The sequence below is a fragment of the Adiantum capillus-veneris genome, chromosome 14 (genome assembly GCF_014529385.1).
Source record: "Adiantum capillus-veneris isolate H3 chromosome 14, ASM1452938v2, whole genome shotgun sequence".
Taxonomy (NCBI): domain Eukaryota; kingdom Viridiplantae; phylum Streptophyta; class Polypodiopsida; order Polypodiales; family Pteridaceae; genus Adiantum; species Adiantum capillus-veneris.
The window spans coordinates 110,235,995-110,256,199 of record NC_140944.1 but is presented as its reverse complement, the minus strand read 5'-3'; the positions used below and the strand labels follow the sequence as shown (position 1 = coordinate 110,256,199).

General features: G+C 43.8%; 2 protein-coding genes and 1 pseudogene across 2 annotated transcripts; all 3 read right to left on the bottom strand.

Annotated features, from left to right (window-relative positions):
* Window positions 1-13,169: 13,169 nt before the first annotated feature.
* On the bottom strand, window positions 13,170-13,994 carry LOC147442929 (uncharacterized; annotated as a pseudogene).
* A 71-nt stretch (window positions 13,995-14,065) lies between these two features.
* On the bottom strand, window positions 14,066-14,417 carry LOC147442928 (oxygen-evolving enhancer protein 3, chloroplastic-like). The gene has a single exon (XM_086529742.1). The coding sequence runs from the start codon at window positions 14,411-14,413 to the stop codon at window positions 14,066-14,068; it is 348 nt and encodes a 115-aa protein (XP_086385868.1). The 5' UTR covers window positions 14,414-14,417.
* Window positions 14,418-16,976: 2,559 nt separating this feature from the next.
* Window positions 16,977-19,864, bottom strand: LOC147442927 (uncharacterized). Its single transcript, XM_086529456.1, has 2 exons — window positions 18,988-19,864; window positions 16,977-18,301 (listed from the first exon to the last, which is right to left on the bottom strand). Exons 1-2 carry the CDS (start codon window positions 19,862-19,864, stop codon window positions 16,977-16,979), a joined length of 2,202 nt encoding a protein of 733 aa, XP_086385582.1.
* Between the last annotated feature and the right edge of the window lie 341 nt (window positions 19,865-20,205).

The window sequence follows — 20,205 nt, the reverse complement described above, 5'->3', positions numbered from 1 at the left end:
GGTTTGGGTGTTTGTGGATTTTTCAAGTTCACCATGATTGTTATTCCAGACATTGTTGATTCCTTGACAATGTTATACGGTATTGTAAATCCCCGTTTACCACTCGTCTAGGAAGACTGTCTGTAAACCGTGGGGGAAACACACCTCAATACTGTCAGTATCCAAGGGGATAGGCAGATTACAAAGTGTAATCTTGGGCTAAAGGATATGCAAAGTGCGTACATTAGCACCAAGAAATCCAATTAATAAGAATTTATTGCTCTTCTTGGAGTTTACTTACTATCAGTTAATGCATGTTGCGACTTGGTAGTCTCTTCATGTATAAGTCAGGTTCTCAACCTTGACACTCATCAGCGTGGGGTTGTTTACTGATGAAATTTGAGAACAAGTCAAGGACTTATGCTTGGCTAATGATTTAGGTCAGCAAGTTACTTTCACAAAAAGTGAAAAGTGATACTCTTTCTGGTACATCTTTGTCGTGATAACTCATTTAGCATGCTCATGTGCGTTCTAAATGGAGTCTACACACTAGATGTTTGCATGTGGACAACAATGTGGAAAATCGAGATGTTACTCTGGGTTTCATTGAACCTCCTGCGGAACCGTGTTCCGCGCAACCAAACAGCTGGATCCATGACGTATGCCACTTGGGAAAACATTAGTGTTCTTAAGAAGAAGTTCCACACTTTTGTTTTTGAAGACGAAAACTCTTCTTTAAGGGGGGAGTAATGTCAGGACACCGGGAAGGCGGGACTAGACAAGGGCAGGGACGGGCTAGGTGGTGTGGAACGGGGAGTCCAACTAAGGCAAAGGGCCAGGGGCTTGCCTATATAATGGGTGGTTGGGTGGTAACAGGGCATGGGGACTGGAACATGCTCATCACCACCCAGCCATGCCCTATATAGGCCCTTGGCCTTCTAAATATAGGGACCCCCTTGATTGCATGTACATCCTGGCCCTTGGACGTGACTGGTCCTACCATTGTCCTGACATTGCGGGAAGAGGTGGACAAGTTATTGAAGGTAGGGTTCATAGTCGAGTGGAAACTACAAAATGAGTGAGTCCAATAGTAGTCAGCCCAAATAAGGATGGAAAGTGGAGGATTTGTGTAGATTTTAAACCCTTAAATGCAGCCACTAAGAAGAACCCATATCCTCTTCCATTCCTGGATCTGATCTTGGATTTTGTGGTAGGTTATGAGAGGTATAGTGTGTGTGATGGTTTTTCAGGCTATTTCAATTGAAGATTTCTCTTAAAGACCGAACAAAGACAACTTTCATTACGCCATGGGGTTGTTATTGCTACACGGTATTGCCATTTGGGTTGACAAATGGACCATCCTTCTATCGAGAAAGAGCAAATTGGGCAGTGGCACCATTCATCGGTAGTTGTGTTAAAGATTTTATGGATGACTTTTGTGTCTACAGCAGTAGCGTTGAACACCATGAGAAGTTGTAGATGGTATTGGCTCGATAATATGATGAATGTGGAGGATAACTAAATCCAAAGAAATGTCATCTAGCACGGCTAAGGGTGAAGTTATTGGGCCATATGGTGTCAAAAAATGGCATTGAGGCTGATCCAGAAAAGGTTAGGTCTATTATTCTTCTTCCATCACCTAAGAGTACAAAGAAATTGGAAACCTTTATACACAAAGTGAAGTACATGGCATGGTTTATTCCATTTTCTTCACAGCTCCTTTATCCATTACAACAAGTGGCAAAGCACGATCCATTGCAATGGGATGACAAGTGTGAAGATGTGTTTCAAGAGGTGAAAGAGGTGTTAGGGGGGTTGTCTGTGATGCAGGCATCCATCAGTAGGGGATGATGCCATAGGAGCCATGCTATTGCAAAAGAGGAAGGGCAACCATTATATGAGGCCAGTGTATTGTGCAAGCCGAGTGAAGTTGGTAGAAGAGAGATAATTCTATGAAGTAGAGCTAGTGATGGCTAGCGTAGTATTTGCTCGACGATTTTATCGTCACTTGCAACCATGACCTTTTGTTTTCTTAACGAGTTACACCTTTTTGCAATTAATTAATGGCACTAACATCTCAAATGTGGTCAAGAAATGGGTAATTGAGCTGCAAGAGTTTGAGTTCTCTTTTTAAGTGGAAGACAGTACAAGAGCTACCCTAGCTAATTTAAAGAATTACAAGGAGAATCATCTCCTTGTTAAAGAAGAGATGGTGAGAAGGGTAGTTGAAGAAGTGCCATAGATCAGTAATGCACATGCGTTGTTCTTTGATGGATCATACAGAAAGAGCCATGATGCGGTAGCACTTTATGATCCAGAGGGGAAGCTAGTATGCAAGAGAGGGTTCAAATCGGATGCGCATAGTAACAATGAGACTGAATATGCTATGTTGGAAGCCGGATTACACATTTCTTTGAAGCATGGGATTAGAAGGTTGACCATAAAAGGTGATGCCTTGTTAATCGTGAAGCAAGTGTTGGGTGTGTGGAAGAGCAAGAACACCTCATTGAAGGAAACGTGTTTCAATTAAAGGCCTGTTAAAAAAAGTTTGAAGCATGGAGCATCAGACACATTGAACCTTCTCTAAATGGAGAGACACATGAAGCAGCTCAAAGCATGATTGGGGAGCTATTTGTGTTGAGGACCAATTTACCTCTTTATCATTGCCGGGAAAGTTTGGATCAACAAGAGGAGTTTTTGCTAACAGGAATCATTCTGAAGGACATTCAGAAGTCTAAGAAGTATGGTTTTTTGCATAGAGCATCCAAGTACAAATTGATTGGTGATGTCTTATACATGAAAGTGGCTGATCTTGTGTTGAGAACTGTACCTTTACGGGAGGAGCTTTATAGAGTTTTGGAAGAGAATCATGAAGGTGCATGTGGCGGACATTTTGCTCTAAAGATCACCTTGCATAAGATCTTGCATGAGGGGTATTTATGGCCTAGTTTGCACAAGGATGTTCATCATTGGTGTAGGTCTTGCAATAGGTTTCAAGCATTTGGAAAGAGAGTGTTGAAGCCATAGCTATGAAAAACCATTATGGCATTTGATGTGTTTGAAAAGTGGGGGATTGATGTAATAGGCCGGTTACCTATCACAAGCAAGGGCAAAAGCTATATTTTGATTGCAGTGGACTATATCTCTAGATGGGCAGAGTCTATAGCAGTAAAACAAATCACTGCAAAGGATGTGGTAGAATTTGTGTACGATGAAATATGTTGCAAGTTTGGGGTGCCACTTGAGCTACTTTTGGACAAGAGACCTGGATTTAGAGCTAAACTATCGGATTTTTTATGCACGAAGATGAAGATTAGGCACCAGCATCCCACTCCTTATTATCCATAATATAATGGCTTAAATGAAAGATTCAATGGTGAGTTGGTGCAAATTCTTTCGAAAGTGATAGAGCACCAAGGAAAGAAATGGGATTCGGAATTGCCTAGTGCATTATGGGCTTATCGTACTTTGGTAAAGACAGGTACATGGTTTACTCCATTTCATTTGGTATATGGAAAGGAAGCACTAGAGGCTCTTACAATTACAAGAGGCTCAACTGGATAGAATGAGCACATTGAAACATTATGGACAAGATGCAAGATAAGGATTTAGAAAAGATAAATGAAAAGATCAAAATTAAGGGTATCAAGAAACATGACTCGGTTTTCCACTACAACACTAAGCTGGACAAGACATTCCAAAAGAAGTTTCAAATTAAGTGGGAAGGCCCTTTCAAGGTAGAGGAGTGTTTTTTGAATGGTACATATCAGCTGGCTAACCTGGATGGGATTCTACATAAGTCAATGGTAAATGAGTTGCACCTTAAATTATATCATGCTAAATTAATGATGGTGGAGCAAGATGAGTTGTCTGTAGAATAAGTAATGTATGTGAGGGATGAGGAGACTTGTGATGCGACGAGTCTCATATCTCTTTTTGCTGCTGCTGATCAAGAATGATCTAGCAGGCTAGGGGATGGGCAAGTTATGTTAGGAGTTTTTTTGGAAGAAGTGATTGTGCATATGTACATACACATGCATGGTGCATCGAATAAAGGATTTCCCATTTTCTAGAGCCAGATGGTTACGTGGGGCCCACATGTGTACAGGTAGGAGCAGGACAATGTGTACATAGTACATCAATTTTCATCGTCACCAGTATCAATGTTATTTTCTACAATAATACGGAGTTGCTAGAGTGTAAAACTTCTTGAGGAAGCTATCCGCGGGCCGACACCATGAGGTAAGCAGGTGCGTCTGATGGCATCCAGTGGCATCATGAGATCGAATGGGGTTAATACTTGCACGTGGTAAGCGAGGACACAACGGGGGTGTTTTATTGTGATGAATTATGCAGAAAGGTCATCATGAGAACTGTATCTGGGCACCACTTAACGTGATTGCGGGATGCATTATTGGAAAAAGTTGACTGCCAAGCGTACGGATGGATGTAGAAGGGTAACAAAAACGAGTTGCGTGGCCATTTTTTGGCGTGTTCGGCGTCCGTTTGAGGTCAATCAAAAGGCCAAAGGTGCCCAAGGGATAAAGTGAAGTGTGGACATTGAAAAACCTAAGAAAAAAACCAGCAAAGTGTGGAGAGAAGAGGAAGAACAGCCGCAACTCAGTTTTTGATGTTTTTGGAGCTTGTTTTGGTCGTAAACTGCTCATTCGAGGTCAGATTTGAGCACTTTGATATTGTAGAATGGGGTTTTGGGCCGTTCCAAACGCAATGGAACAGTCCATTTTGCCAAATTCTTCACTTTTTTTTTTGTTTTGGCTGTGTAAGTTTCTCCTATGAGCGAAGCCTTTGCTCAAATTTGTGATTGTATCTGGCATATTTCATCCATATGGTGTGAGCTATTTGCCCCATTGGTGTTGGACCAAGCTCAAATGATCTAAACATTAGAAATATTTCTCTTTTGAGCTGAGTTTTTGGGTGCGTGATGTTTGTGTGTGTGTCTCTATGTTGAGTTGGCAAATGGATAGTCTCTCTCCTCTCACTCCATTGGTGTGTTCTCTGTCTCGGCCAAGTGGGTTGTATAAGCCGAGTAGTGTCCCATAGTGTGTATGTGTATCGTCCCAAGAGTGTTTTTTGGGTGATTATAGAGGCGTTGTTTGTGTTTCCATCCCGCTCACAACGTGAAAAAATAGAGTGATATTTTGATACTCTATTAGTCATTTTTTAGACAGTCTTCAGCTCAATAATCCATCTTAAATGAGCGTTTAGCCAACAACGGTTAAAAACATAACCATTTATGGACCACAATGTGGTCAAAAGATGTGTCTTACATTTAAAGATAGCACCTATGTACTCTTAGTTTCTTCTATAAGACAACATTTTGAAATATATAATGCATTCAATTTGCACCCATTAACTCTAATGGGTGAGCAAGTAAAGATAGAGGCCGTTGAAGCTGTTGATGGTGAGAAAGTATTCCTTCTCAATCATGACATTTGTCAGTTCTATAAGGTTCACATTGCAGCTGAAAGCTTACAAAGCATCGGAACTGTGACAAAGCCAGTAATTGTGGATTTGGAAGCTGAGGATGTGTTGTAGGGTCCTTCTAGTGTACTTGATATGATACGCACTATGCCTCCATAGAGCAACCTATATAGAGCACTCAAGCAAGAAAAGGATATCATTCAAGTTCTAGAGCTGCCTATGCATTATGATGGATATGTGGGGTTTGAGTTACCATCTTCTGGTCTAGCTAATGGAATGACAGGGATGGAGCAGAGATGTGACATTTATATATATGGACTAAATATGTTATATGCATCAATGATAGCTTTCTAGGAGTAGTTAGATTCAATAGATGCTCCAGTCATCTGTGTTGTGTAAACATTGAATGTCCATATCATGTAAGAAAAAAATTGCATAATGAGGCTCACTGGTGAGGCCGGCTTTCCAAGTCTTCTCCTTGAGGCATGATTACATCGGACTATGGAACTTTGGCTTGTAATCATTGTTTTGAACTACTAGAATGTGTGAAAACATGTCCTACAATCATTAATTATTGTATGCCAAGTGATAAGCTCAAGTGGACCCGTTGCGCAATTCATTTAGGTGAGCATCAACATCCCTGTGCACAAGGAAGGTGTAGATCAAATGAAGAAAAGGTGGCATTAGTGCTACTTAATCGTGCTTCTCAAGAGCCTTTTACTACAACCAAGAAATTGGAACGTGCTACTGCTCAAGATTTTATAATGTGAAAACTGGTCATGGACAATGGCAATGGCATTCAGTATATTGGGGATGTGAGTTTGCTGAGTTTTTGGACACTATCACAACGTTGTTTGATAAGAGAAGGATTGAACAAAGCTTGGAATGTGCCAAATGATCAAAGAATGTGAGTGCTCGAGGCTTAGAGGCAGTGCTGGATCTCAAGAACAAGAGTAGGTATCCATACATACATAATGTTCTCTTTCCAGGTCAGCTTCGGAGTGACCACCAACAACCACATGTGTTCAAGATGTCTATAATTGGACCAATGGAATTGATCTAGCGAATTGAATGCGTCCAAGTGGGAATTTAGAGCCCATGTGGGTGCACTTTGACCATGTTCACCGTATGCATGGATGGCCTACAATGTATGCACATGTGTATGATCCGTTTGTGCGTGAACTTATGACAATTGCAACATGTGAATTTTTGTGTATAATAAGTTTGCACAGATAGAGTTTGGGAAGATGTTCAATAATGTGGTCCAAGAGCAAGGATATGATAAGCCAAATTCAGAGGTTTTATGACAGATGAAGCAAATGCAAATTGGTAGTAATAAGAACTGTTTACTTTTGGGGTCCTGACATGATTATGCCTGCCAAGGAAAGGTCATGTGTTTTCCATTGGGAGCAATCAATGATCCGACACACTGTCAAGTGCATCGACCTTCCTCTCAAGAACATAAGATTTTGTGCCGCAAGTGGAGAAATGTGCCATCAAAGAACCAAGCAAAAATTTGTGAGGGGGAGCTCCATTGCTATTGGAGGGACGTACATGCTATTGATAGCGAGGATTCTTGTTTGAAAACATGGTTGGCATGGTGGGATGTCAGAGTTTCACATTGGGGAGGAAGATTTGTAATGCAAGATGAGTCTGGCATTTTTGTCCCAAACACCAACTTATCCAAAACTAAACATGCTAGCATGTGGGCAGCCTTTGGTTACAAAGATAAAATTAGTTTGTATGAGGCTACAGGGGTAGATATATCAGTGGCTGTGCTTCAAAGTGTTAAGTACAATGCCTACCTTAAAGGTGCAAAGACGAGAAGTGACCCTAGTATGCAAGATCTTGCCCAGAGATTCTTAAATCGATCATCTACTACCTCGGCTATGAAAAATTTGGTTGATATGACTCATTCCTCAATGGCAAAAATGGGTTTTCAAAGTCTAGAGATGAATAGGTCAAATATAAGGGAGAAAAGTGTGCGGAAGAAGAGGCCAATCTTTGTAGATCCAGGTGTGGTATTGGAGGAGGATAGCCATAGGCCTATGTTTGTGACGGTCATTGAACCCATTGGTGGGACAAGGTCTGCATTTGCACATGGGAATACAGAATATTGGCCCGAGGTAAAGGTTGCAAAGACGATATGGGCAATTAGAAGAACTGAATCAGGGCATAAGATTACATGTTTCGGGATTCTACAAAATCAAGCAGACAGATGTGGAGGATTTATTAATGAGGGCTCACATGATATTAAGCATAGGGTTGCCACACCATGTTCTTGGGGTTGTAGAAAATACCCCGCATTTGGGTCTAATCTTGGAGGGTTTGTTGAGGATTATGTTTGGTTTTGCAATACAACCAACATGCGCACATGTAAGATTCATGAAATGATAGTTGGAGCACCTGGACCTGCACTAGGTGTTTGGAGGGTCACTAAGGGCACAAACGTGTTGCAATCTGAGGTAGAATAGCTTGAAGCTAATGGATTTGTGCTTCTTCAACATGGAGTTGATGGTGCAGGTTTGAACAAGGGCACTAGAGCAACAAATAGGGTTCCTAGTGCCTTTCGACCAAAATATAGAGATGTCAAAGCTAACAAAAGAATTTTAGACCATAGTTGATTTGGGCAAATGCATGATAACAAAATTAGTTAAACATGTAATCATTGTGTGCAATCAGACACAAGTTTTCTATGTCAACACAGATGGGTCAAGGGAAAACGGAGTTACATTCTCTATGACTTTGTCTGATTTTCCACGTTGTGCCTGTGAAGACTTCCAAAAGAGAGAGTCGAAGAGACTTACATATGTGCCATGCAAGCATATCTACTATTTGTTTCTCCAAATTTTGGGTTTGGACTCTCAAGCTCATGAGTTCATGCACCAAGCACCCTTGACAAAGGTGGAGCTCTTTCAGGATTTGGGTGGAGCACGACCAAATATATAGCAGTAAATCAAGTCTCTTGGGTTGTAATAGTTTTGCATTATAGAGTATTTTGTCGTCAACCATTTTCGCGGTATAGTGTGGCATGAAACGTTTATCTATGTGAGCACAACTTTTTGGAGCTAGTTTTATTAAGAGATTCTTGTTTTTAGTATTGATGCTCTCTTTGCTAGCATTATTTTGCACGTGTTGTTGACTATATATCAATGTGTATGAACACTTTGAAGTAAGAGAAAGTCTTTTGTTTGAAACTATTTGAGATGCAACTTCTTTACTTTGCTACCCTATAATCTACAAAGTAGCTATTGAGGTAATGACCTCGTCTTTTTCAATGTACTACTTGCTCGGTTTCTTGTCTTGCTCGGAAGTTCTTGCTCAAGGATTGGGATTCCTTGTGCTCTTAGAAGCCTTGATTTTCCCCTCCGCTTGATAGCACAAGGAGGACATATCAAAGAGATAGTAGTCAACAAAATCTATGGCTAGCAAAATTGTGGAGCCGTGTCTCCGTAGATCGAACATGTCTCATGATGTACCTTTGATTATCCACCTTGTTGAGGAGGATACCATACTAGAGGCATAGAATAACGATAGTCATTGCACAAAAAAATTGTACCTGATTTATCCAATACTACTTGCATGCACCCTAGAAAACCCATCGGACTGCATTGATTTTGGAATCCTTACCTAGGAGCCATGTCCTAGAAAATCCAAAACTCTAACTAGAAAGAAAGATTCTTTCCATCTTTGTGAATAGCAATAAATGGTTGTTCTTGCCAAATAACATGTCACAGGCTAAGCCTGACTTGCATGTACAGCTAGGAAACTTTGCCTTTTTTAAGGTAGAAACCATTTCATGCATTATCCTTGTTGGAGCCTTGCTCCTTTGTTAAGCATGAGTGATGTAAAGCCTTTATATAATCATCAAGCACGGAAAACCTCTGCAAAACAAATTGGAGATGAAGCGAAACAAAAAGAGACTTGCTTTACCATGACCATGTCGACCGATTGGGTTTGTCCTTTGTTAGTCAATATGTTCCATAATCAAGGCATTTCCAATGTACCTTGGTTGTGTAAAGACGGGGTTTGTAATAAAACATAATCGATGTACTGTGGCTGATATTATGGCCCCGATGCGCTATCTTGTTGAGCGGATGCTGTATTGGGAGCATAAAATTTTGACAATTAATATCTAGCTTGATTGCATGAATAAAGCATACCTGACAACCATTGTCGTTGCCAACCTCTCATTGCAATTTATCATTAGCTATGCTTTCCCCATGGCACCTAGTCTAGATTTTGACACCTCTCCAATCCTATAATTTTTCATTGCATGAAGGGAGAGGTATCTTGCATGTTGCCTAGCTTTTTGTGCAAGGGAGGCCATGTGGAAGCCCTTGTAAACCTCACAATTGTAACTTCTAGAAGCCTCTTTACTGCCTCCACAATCCCCACCATGCCTTGCATGGATTATATAGAAGTTTTGTGCTTTCACAAATTTTTGGTGTTCTTCATGCTGTGTATATAAATTTTTTGCATGCAGGTTGAGGGACTCGCAATTTTTGAGTTTGCAGAGATTTGAATGTCTCCAGTTTTTGCTGCCCTTGTAATCACGACTTTCACCTCATGGATCCCTAGCTAGTGCTTGGCCACTCCATGGAATGGACACCCAAATAGTCCTTAAGAAAAAGAAAAACATGCAGATTGTTTTGTTGCAGAGTGATGTGCAAATTTATCATAGACGAACGATGTAGAAGATGGATCCAAATCTGATGCTCCAAATTGACCATGCATTGAACGGAATTTGCTCCCTATTTGAGGGTGATCATATCAAGCCGAAACCCAGGGGATTCACTATTAGAAATTGGGGATGCCACCTGCGTGCATCAAAATTAGAGAAACCCCCCTATGTACGGTATCTTACATGCTAACCTACCCCCCTACATATGCACAAGATACGGACGTTCTCGTAATGAACCATCCCCCCTCATACGGATTTCGTACAGAATGTAATGACTCACTATTTTATGTATACTAGTAACATAACAATTTTAGAAGCAAATGCTTTTGCAAAAATTTATGTTGAACTGCAAATGAACAGAAGTGTACATTGTATTGTGTTTTCATTTGCAATAGATGTTAAGAAAAAAAACCATGAAAAACAACAAATATAATGAATACTAAATTAAAATAAACCAATCGTTGCAATGTAATTTGTCAAAAAATGAATGACATTTTCCTTGTAAACTGATACAAATCTCAATTTCAAAACATATGATACTAGCCACCTACTTAGTAAGCTTCCCACATAAGATTTAAGACACACATATGAAATGGATTGTTCTCTAAATAACAAATAATGCATACTCTTAAACAACCATGAAAAACATCACTCATCAAATCAAAACACGTTACAAAACAACTCGTTAAAAGATTAATCTTTTTGATAAAAAACAATTATATGTGATATGAATGCTTAAGCAAAATGCACTTTACAAAGCACCATCTGTATTTAATTTTGAGTTTGTATATAAAATATAAATCTTAAAAATTTCGCCAGAACCTCCTTTGTAAGGAGACCTCTTTCTCAAAAAAAATCAGTACACCCTTTTCTTGGGCTCCCACATGGGATTTTCATCACATAATTTCTTTTTCCAATAAAATTGTCCACCTCATCTTGGGCTCCCACGTAGGATTTAAGGATTATCTTACACATTAAAATCAAACACATTTTCAATAGAGTCAAAGTAATGTAACTTCAAAGTGGTATTATGACCTGCATATCATAGTACATAAGAAACCTTCAATCACATAGTCTAATCACACAATCACCAAAAGGCCATGTCCACATCGATAGGCAATCATGTACAAAACAAACACAAAATGAAAACATAAAAGTATACCTAGATGAATCCAAGATAAGCCCGCACTTACAATTGCTTGAAGACCACACTTACAATTGCTTTTTCAAGCATTTTGTCCATGAGCGTCTCATTTTGCACGATACTTTTTAACTGCTTCTTTGGCAATTCACTAATCACCTTGTAGAGAGTTAACCTTAGAGACTGAAGAAATGCCTTCTTCTTACCCTCTGCCATAATGACTAAATAAATATCCTATTAAAAAAAAGAAGTATTCAAGTCAAACTACAGATCTATAGATATTTTTTATTATATTTCAAATTATCACATCAAAGCTCCTGCATTAACCTAATGTGACACATTGGTATACCATATTCACTTTGAAAGCTAAAAGAATTGAAGGTGAAAATCGATAGCTCAGGATGGCACACCCAGTCAAGTCATATGACCATGTGACAAATTGAGACTACATTTGTAATTATATACAAAATAAAGACATTGTGTATGTGTGACACATAGACCCAAGGTATGCTAGACGTGTCTTGGCAAGAAACTATAGCTCAAGATAGCACACCCAATCAAGCCATATGACTATGTGGGAAATTGAGACTATAGAATTTGTAACTACATGGAAAAAAAAACTAACAGTCTTAAAAACTTTAACGCTTTTTATCGTAAAAAGAGGCACAACTAGACGTTTGGTAAGAATGGATAGCTCAAGAGACCCGGTCAAGCCATATGCATAGGTAGAAGAACTAAAGGTAATAATCGATAGCTCAAGATGACACACCCGGTCAAGCCATATGACCATGTGACAAATTGAAACTATAGAATTTGTAACTACATGGAAAAAAAACTAATAGTCTTAAAAACTTTAACGCTTTTTATCGTAAAAAGAGGCACAGCTACACATTTGGTAAGAATGGATAGCTCAAGAGACCCAGTCAAGCCATATACATAGGTAGAAGAACTGAAGGTAAAAATTGATAGCTCAAGATGGCACACCTGGTCAAGCCATATGACCATGTGACAAATTGAGCCTATAGAATTTGTAACTAGATGGAAAAAAAACTAATAGTCTTAAAAACTTTAACGCTTTTTATCGTAAAAAGAGGCACAACTACATATTTGGTAAGAATAGATAGCTCAAGAGACTCGATCAAGCCATATGTATAGGTAGAAAAACCAAAGGTAAAAATCGATAGCTCAAGATGGCACACCCGGTCAAGCCATATGACCATGTGACAAATTGAGACTATAGAATTTGTAACCTGAGGAGAGCTAAACATGCTCATATGATTATCTTAACCATTATATTGTACCTGACCTATGTCTCCTTTCCTAAAATCAGTTATATTATAGTTCTTTGCCTCACCTTTGCAACGCACCTTCCAAGCAAAACTAGCATGCGAATCGAACTCTGGAATTCTCATAAACAAATCATACTGATTAACCATTGCATTGAAGCGCCTAGACTGTGAAGGTGCTTTGTTTGTTATTTAAAAAAAAACGTTCATCCTGCGCCATCCCTACTTGGCTCTTTGAGCCTGTCGCGCCTAGCCTCACTGCTCGCCCTATGCTCCATGGTGACTTATTCTCCTCCCCGACACCTGCGACGATCAGTCTCCACCTTTGCTTTCATTCTCTGTTGCTTAACACCACCAGGACATCTCCAAGGACCTGCGCACTCACTTGGGAGAGCATTTTCGAAGATTCTGGAGATTTTTCGATTATCTTGCAGCTAGTACCACCTAATTGATATGTATTCCTAATGGCTTCAAAAAATAAAAACCATTGATTTGTTTAGAGATTCCAATTTCAGATAAGGAGTGGCAAGCGCATACATCTTCATGCATCATGCCGCCATCCTCATCCGTTTCGAGTGCCACCCCAACCTGATCCTAATGAGCTTAGTCTGGCATTTTTATGCGGTGCAAATAGCAGTCATGCATCTTGGCCCATCCCTAGATTGCTATGGCCATCACAAGCACGACCACACGTCATGCATTGCTTCGCTTGCAAGGTGCTGGCCTCCCATTGTGAGCATGTGTGCCCTGTCATGTGGTTGGAATCAAGGTCCAATTTTAACAAGGCCGTACAATTGAATAATTGTGGGGGTATATAACCTCCAAGGTTGTTCTTGCCTATGTCCAACTTCTGTAGCTTCACCAACATGCCCATCTCTGTTGGTATCGGTCCATTTAGCCCATTGTTTCTGGCCTCAAAAACCATTAAGTGGGAGCAATTACCAATATCTGAGGGAATGCCTCCATACAACTAGTTGTCTGATAAGGAGAGAACCATCAGCTTTTGTAGCATACCCAAGCTAGAGGGAATGGTGCCAGTCAGTCTGTTGCTCTGGAAATCAAAAACCTGGGCTGTAGAAAGGCTGCTCAGAGCTGAAGGGACGGAACCTGTGAGAGAGTTACCAGCAAGAGCAAGAACTTGCAAGTTCGACAAACCGGCAAGCTCGACCGGAATGGGCCTAGAAAGCTTTTGCCCACTCAGATCCAGAACTTGCAAGGCCAAGAGCTTCCCCAGAGATGAGGGTATCGCACCCGTGAAGTGGTTCCCAGTCAAATTTAGCACTCTTAATGAGCCAAATGAGCCTAAAAAGAAAGGAATGTTACCCGATAAATTGTTTTCTGCCAGGTCGAGGACTTGAAGATTGACGAGATTCACCAACAGATTAGGAAGACTGCCATTGAAAGTATTTGAGGAGAGCACAAGGCTTTTCAGATTGAACCATGCAGACAAGAATTCTGGCATCAGACCAGACAAGTTGTTGCGGCTGACATCCAACGATTCTAGATAACTAATGCTTCAGGCATTGTGCCCTGTCAGGTGGTTGAAATCTCCTTCAATTGAAGGTCTGTGTCTCGTGCTTGATCGGCATTATCGGTACCAAGCAGGCCACGGGAGGGAGGAGGGGGACCTTCCACCTTGATGATGGTAGCAGCAGCGAGAACCTCCTTGGCGAAGATGGCAGCAGGGGTGGCGGTTGCGAGAAGAAAGAGGAGGGCACGGCGGGAGCACTGACAGACGGGCTGGGAAGAGCTGTTGGCATGGATGGGTAGCATAGCGGGCTTGAAGGAGAGCACCACAGAGGTGGAGACCTTGGCGGTGAAGTTCAAGGCAGGAGTGGTGGGCGACACACTGCCAGCCATGGCTACTGTTGTGCTTGCCATCTCCCCCCCTCTTAGGCTGTTGCAATCGCTTGTCTTCTTCTTCTTCTTCTTCTTCTCTCTCTCTCTCTCTCTCTCTCTCTCTCTCTCTCTCTCTCTCTCTCTCTCTCTCTCTATAGATTCGCCCAAGGAATGGGCATTCAGCAATTTACTACTGAGTCCTGGCTCTAGCTCTAGCCTCTCAGACTCCAACTCAGTCTTTCTGTGACGCCATCGTTTGGGGCGTCGCGGAAAAGGGGCCGCGCCGGCTCACCTGCGATGCAAACGGGACCTGCAGGCAAGCAAACGCATGTACAAGAACGCAACTTGAAAACTGAACGCAAGAGGGACACGAGAGTGAGGGACGCGAACGAATGATCAATATCATAAGAAAGTTATGAATACAAGGGACGCAAGTAATCACATGAAAACGGGGCTGGCAAGTTGGGGGATGTGGCACATACTTCCCTTATATACACCCCTTGGTTGAGAGAGCTTGACGCCCACGTCAAGCCGGGGTTTTGAGAGGTGCCGATACAAAAGTTGATGCCGAGGTTTGGGGGCGGATATTTACAAGGGGGGGAGTTAGATGTTGCCCAAAAAATGTCTAGCTACTTAGGGTTATGCTAGTTACAAGTGGGATGGAGGACTACTCTATGTGGTTGTCGTTTAGTGGGTTGTCCTCCTCTTCAGTCGGCATGTTGTAGAAGCGCAGCACAAGGGGTCTTCCGAGTCGCAGCATGATTTCTTCAGGTACCCAAGTGCATTCCGTCATAGGGCGATTTCGCCATTTGACATAGAATAGTTGTCCCCGGCGCCCAAAGCGCGACTTTAGGATGGCCTCCGGCTCATGTGGCGGGCCATCCTTTACATATTCGGGGAGGCTTCTACCATAGGTGTTAACTGGCACAAACCTTTTGAGGAGACTTACATGGAAGGCGTTGTGGATGTTGATGTGTGATGGGAGGTCGAGCTTGTAGGTGATGTCGTTGTAAGACTTGAGCACTTTGTATGGCCCATAGTAGCAGTGGTTGAACTTCAGGGAGAGGCCTTGAGGGAGGGTGATATTCTGGGAGCTGACGAGGACTAAGTCACCTTCTTGGAAGAGTTTGGCAGGCCGTCACTTTTGGTTGGCGTATTTGGCGATGCGTACCTTGCTTTGCTCGAGACTCTTCTTTGCCCTTTGCATGCGGGTTTGCCATTGTTGAAGAAATTCTTCACATTCCAGATCCTGGGCATGCACGTCGCCGGTTGCCAGTGCAAGAGGTGTGATGACTTCTTTACCTGTGGATAGCTCGAAGGGGGTGTAGCCAGTGCTGCTGTGGATGGAGTTGTTGTAGTGGAATTCCAGGACGTCCATGTATTCGGACCAGTCCTTCTGATCTGCCTTGACGTAGCTGCGGATGTAGTCTTCAATGCCTTGGTTGACTCTTTCAGTTTGACCATCGGTTTCTGGGTGGTAGGCGGAGGAGAAGCGGAGTTGGGTGCCTAGCAGCTTGAAGAGCTCGCGCCAAAGGTCGCTGAGGAAACGGGTGTCGTGATCAGAAACTATGGCTAGGGGAAGGCCATGGTATTTGAAGACTTTGGCAAAGAAATGTTTGGCGACTTGGTAGGCGGTGACGGGAGGCTTTACAGGTATGAAGTGAGCTTGCTTGGTGAAGTAGTCGACGACCACCATGATGGTAGTGTGGCTGTGGGAGGGGGGGAGGTCGACGATGAAGTCCATACTTACCATGTCCCAAGGCCGGGAGGGTGTTGGCATTGGGTGGAGGAGGCCAGCAGGCTTGACTCTTTGAGCTTTGACCAGTTGACAGGTTGGGCAGGTGCGCACGTAGTCGATTACGTCGTCCTTCATTTTTGGCCACATGTAGTGTTGGTGGAGTTTGTCATAAGATCTCTTCTAGCCACCATGTCCAGCTAGCTTGCAATCATGAGCCTCCCACATGAGGTCTTTCTTTAGCTCTGGATCATTGGGGATGTAGATTTTTCCATGCGCGTAGAAGAGGTTATCTCTGACTTCAAAGAGACCCACTGCCGCTTTCCTAGAGATGTGGTCGTTGAGCATGCGGAGGACAGTAGGATCAACTTTCTGAGCGTCGAGGATGCGTTGGCGTAGAGTGCTGGTTGCTGTGGAGATAGCCGTGAGGGTGGGCATTCGACTGAGAGCATCTGGCATGACATTTGTAGTACCTGGTTTGTGGATTATGTCGATGTCGTATTCTGCCACTGTATCTTGCCACCTGGCTTGCTTGGGGGTGATTTTGGGTTGTGTCTGGAAGTACTTGAGTGAGATGTTGTCTGTGTAGACCTTGGTGTGTTTGTCTTGGACATAGTGTCGCCACTTCCGGAGGCAGTGGACAACAACGAGCATTTCCTTCTCATGGGTGGTCCATCTGGTCTCCACATCTGTGAACTTGTGGGACTCGTAGGCGATGGGTTGATGCTCTTGCATGAGGACACCGCCAATGGCACCATCGGAGGCATCCGTGTGCACTTCAAATGGTTTGGTGAAGTCTGGCAATCGGAGGACGGGGGTACTACACATGGCGATCTTCAAGTTCTCAAATGCTTCTTCCTCTTTAGAGGTTCATTGAAAAGGTTTGTGGCCTTTGGTTATCTCTGTAAGTGGCGCAACAATCTTGCTGAAGTCGCGGATGAACCGGCATGTGTACTGACAGAAGCCCACAAACTCTCGGACTTCTTTGATGGATGTCGCGGGGGCCCACTTGATGACGGCGTCGACTTTCTTGGGATCCACCATAATACCTTCTGATGTGACAATGAAGCCAAGGAACTCGATTTTCTGGACAGCAAACTGACACTTCTCCAGCTTGGCATAAAGTTGGTGTTCGCGGAGGCGCTGGAGGACTGCGGCGACATGCTTTTGGTGCTCTTCTAGAGTCTTGTTGTAGATGATTAGATCGTCAATGTAAGTAATGAGGAAGTCATCTATCATGTCACAGAAACTGTCATGGATTATTCTGCAGAAGCTGCCAGGACCGCCGGTGAGACCAAACCCCAGGACCATCCATTCCCAGGAGCCGTAGCGTGTGCGGAAGGCGGTCTTCCGGATGTCTTTAGAGGCGATGCGGACTTGGTGGTAGCCGGAGCGGAGGTCGATGCGGGTGAAGTATTGGGCACCCTGTAGTCTGTCCAGCAGATCTTCCATGAGGGGGACTGGGTACCTGTTCTTGATAGTTATCTTGTTGAGGGCCCGATAATCCACGCATAGTCGCATCGAGCCGTCTTTCTTCTTGACAAACAAGACTGGGTCCCCAAAAGGAGAGCTGCTGGGCCGGATGAAACCTTGGTCCTCCAATTCTTGGAGTTGCTGCTTGAGCTCTTTTAGCTCGGTGTCGTTCATTCGGTAGGGGGCCTTTGCCGGGGGTGTGCTTCCTGGGATGAGGTCAATTTCATGTTGAATTTGACGGGGAGGGGGTAGGCCGGGGGGAAGTTCTAGAGGCATGACATCCTTGTACTTCTGGAGGATGGGGGTAAGGGAGGGGTCACCCACTTTGGCTTGCTCGATGGTGATGGAGTTGAGCCTTGCTGTGGGCTGCTCCTTTGCTTGCATGACGCAGAGGTGAACCTGAGCTCCTTTCTTGAGAGCCCGCTCTGCTTGTTTTGCACTCATGAGATTGAGTTTGGGGGGCGAGTGCTCTGGAACTTTCTGTTTGCCTTTCATCGCTGCTAACTGAGCAGGGTCTTGGCAGTTGATGGGAGGCGGGTTGGTTTGAAGATGCGCCTGGCGGGTGAAAGATTGCTTTGTTGTGAGTCTGGCGCCTTGTACTGTCATTGCTTTGCCCTGATTATGCAGCAGCAATTGGTCCACCTTCATGCCTAGGAGTACAATGAGGTACTTGTCGTTGAAGGAGAGACCAATGATTGCCTCAAAGTCGTCCATTGGGACCACTATGAAATCAAGTCAACATGTGAATTCACCCATCTCGATCCTGACTTGACGAGCTGCCTTGACATTGTTATCCTTTCCTTGGGCAAACTTAACTGTCGTTTCGTTGACGGTGGTGAGACGTAGGCCCAGGCGCGCGGCACATTATGGCGATAGAAAATTGTGTGTGGCGCCTGAGTCTACCATGATCCATTGCTGTTGGGATCCAATTGTTGCCTGGACATATAAGTTCTGAATGTCCGTTATTGCTGCTGCCATGCATTGCGGGTGGAGGGAAACTGCTCCAATCCGGGGTTGCTGGTTAGCAACAGGGCTAGCCAGTTCTTCGACGCTTATTCGGGGGGGGGGGGGGAGGGTGGTTCTTCTATTTGGAGGGTGTTGACCCTGCTAGATGAGGGGGCTGCTTGATTGCGCTTGAGTACACAAGCGTAGTAGGGGCCATGAGCAATCCTGCAGTCACTGCACCAGACGCGATCAGGGCGCGGGTTGTTATTGTTGCCCTTGTAGGTATTGGGGACAAAATTGATGGACGTGGTGCTGTAGGAATTGCTCGCAAAAGAGCTGCGCGGTGGTGAGTGGGGTTCGTTGCCTTTGTTATTGGGTACAAATCCGCGGCCTAGCCCGACGGTTGGGTTAGTTGAGTTGTTGGGGGCAAAATTGTTGGGGCGAGGGTTATTCGGGGGAAAACCTGGGGTTGAGTTTGTATCCCGTAGTTTTTCGGCCATGTTGGCGGCCACTTCCCAGGTGTTGGGGTTCCGCTTCTCTACCTCGCGACGGGCCCAGGGATTAAGGCCGTACAGGAATCCATGTAGCCTGTCTGCTGTGTGCATAAGTGGAAGTTGAAGCACCAGGCGGCGGTACTTGACAATGTAATCTGATATGTGGCTGTCTTGGCGTAGATCGCGCCACGAATCTCTGACTTTGTTGCCTTCATTCTCTGGAACAAAGTAGCTGAGCATGTCTCTTTGTAAGTCTTCCCAGTCCTCCCAGTGCTTTGATGGCTGTTCAGTGAGGAACCATACATAGGCGTCGTCGGCCAGGAAGGTTTTGGCCACTTGAACCCATCTGCATCTGCCTATGTGGTTCCACTGCATGTAGTCTTCGACCTCACTGAACCACTTGTTGAGTTCCAGTGAGGTGCGATGGCCTTTGTATTTCTCTGGGGGGATGGGTTTGAATTTGCCCAGTCTATTTTCATCTTCTAGAGTTCTCTCAGGGCTGTAGTAGCGCCCTTCACTTCGGTCATCCAGGTCGCCTTCATCTTCGTCGACTGTCTCTAATCTTCCGGGCCGCGGTCGTCTTTGTGTGTTTCGCCGTGTGTTGACATTACTAGGCCCCGGGCGGTCTTCGTATCGCTGGCCTAGCTGTGTTTGCAGTAGGTCGCTCAGATTAGCGGACATCACGTTGATTTGGTGTTCTACGGAGGCCATGATGCGTGCCTCCAGTCTTTCTTCCATTGATTCTTGGTGGTCTTGTCGCGACTTCTTCTCTTTGTTCTTCTTCGGGGCTCTATGCAGTTCCGGTTCCGTCCTGTATCCTTTTTCATCTTCTTGATTTCCCGCCATTGGGGTGATCTTGTGGCCGGAGCCGAGGAAAATTCAAACATATCAAAAAACTGGGAAACTGCGAGAAAACGGCTTGAAAAACTTTGAAAACTATGAAACAGTGCAAAACGGGGTCCAAAACGACGAAAACCACGAAAAACGGCTCAAAAACGGTGAAAACCGGTCCCAAACGGTGTAGGACGGGGCAAAACGAGGTAAAACGCTGAAAAATGATGGGGAACGTGGAGTAACGCGCCAAAACGGGGCAAAACGGGCCAAGAATGCGGAGAACGCGGTGAAAACGGGGCGAAACGCGGGTCAAACGAGGCAAAATGGTGAAAAACTGTGAGGAACGTGGAGAA

Bases quoted from the DNA above. Each gene is read 5' to 3' on its own strand.
- LOC147442928 (XM_086529742.1), bottom strand. From the start codon at position 14,413: ATGGCAAGCACAACAGTAGCCATGGCTGGCAGTGTGTCGCCCACCACT.
- LOC147442927 (XM_086529456.1), bottom strand. From the start codon at position 19,864: ATGGCGGGAAATCAAGAAGATGAAAAAGGATACAGGACGGAACCGGAA. The intron at 18,302-18,987 runs GTTTTCCCCCGA...TTGATTTCATAG, and splicing joins GGATACAAACTCAACCCCAG to TGGTCCCAATGGACGACTTT.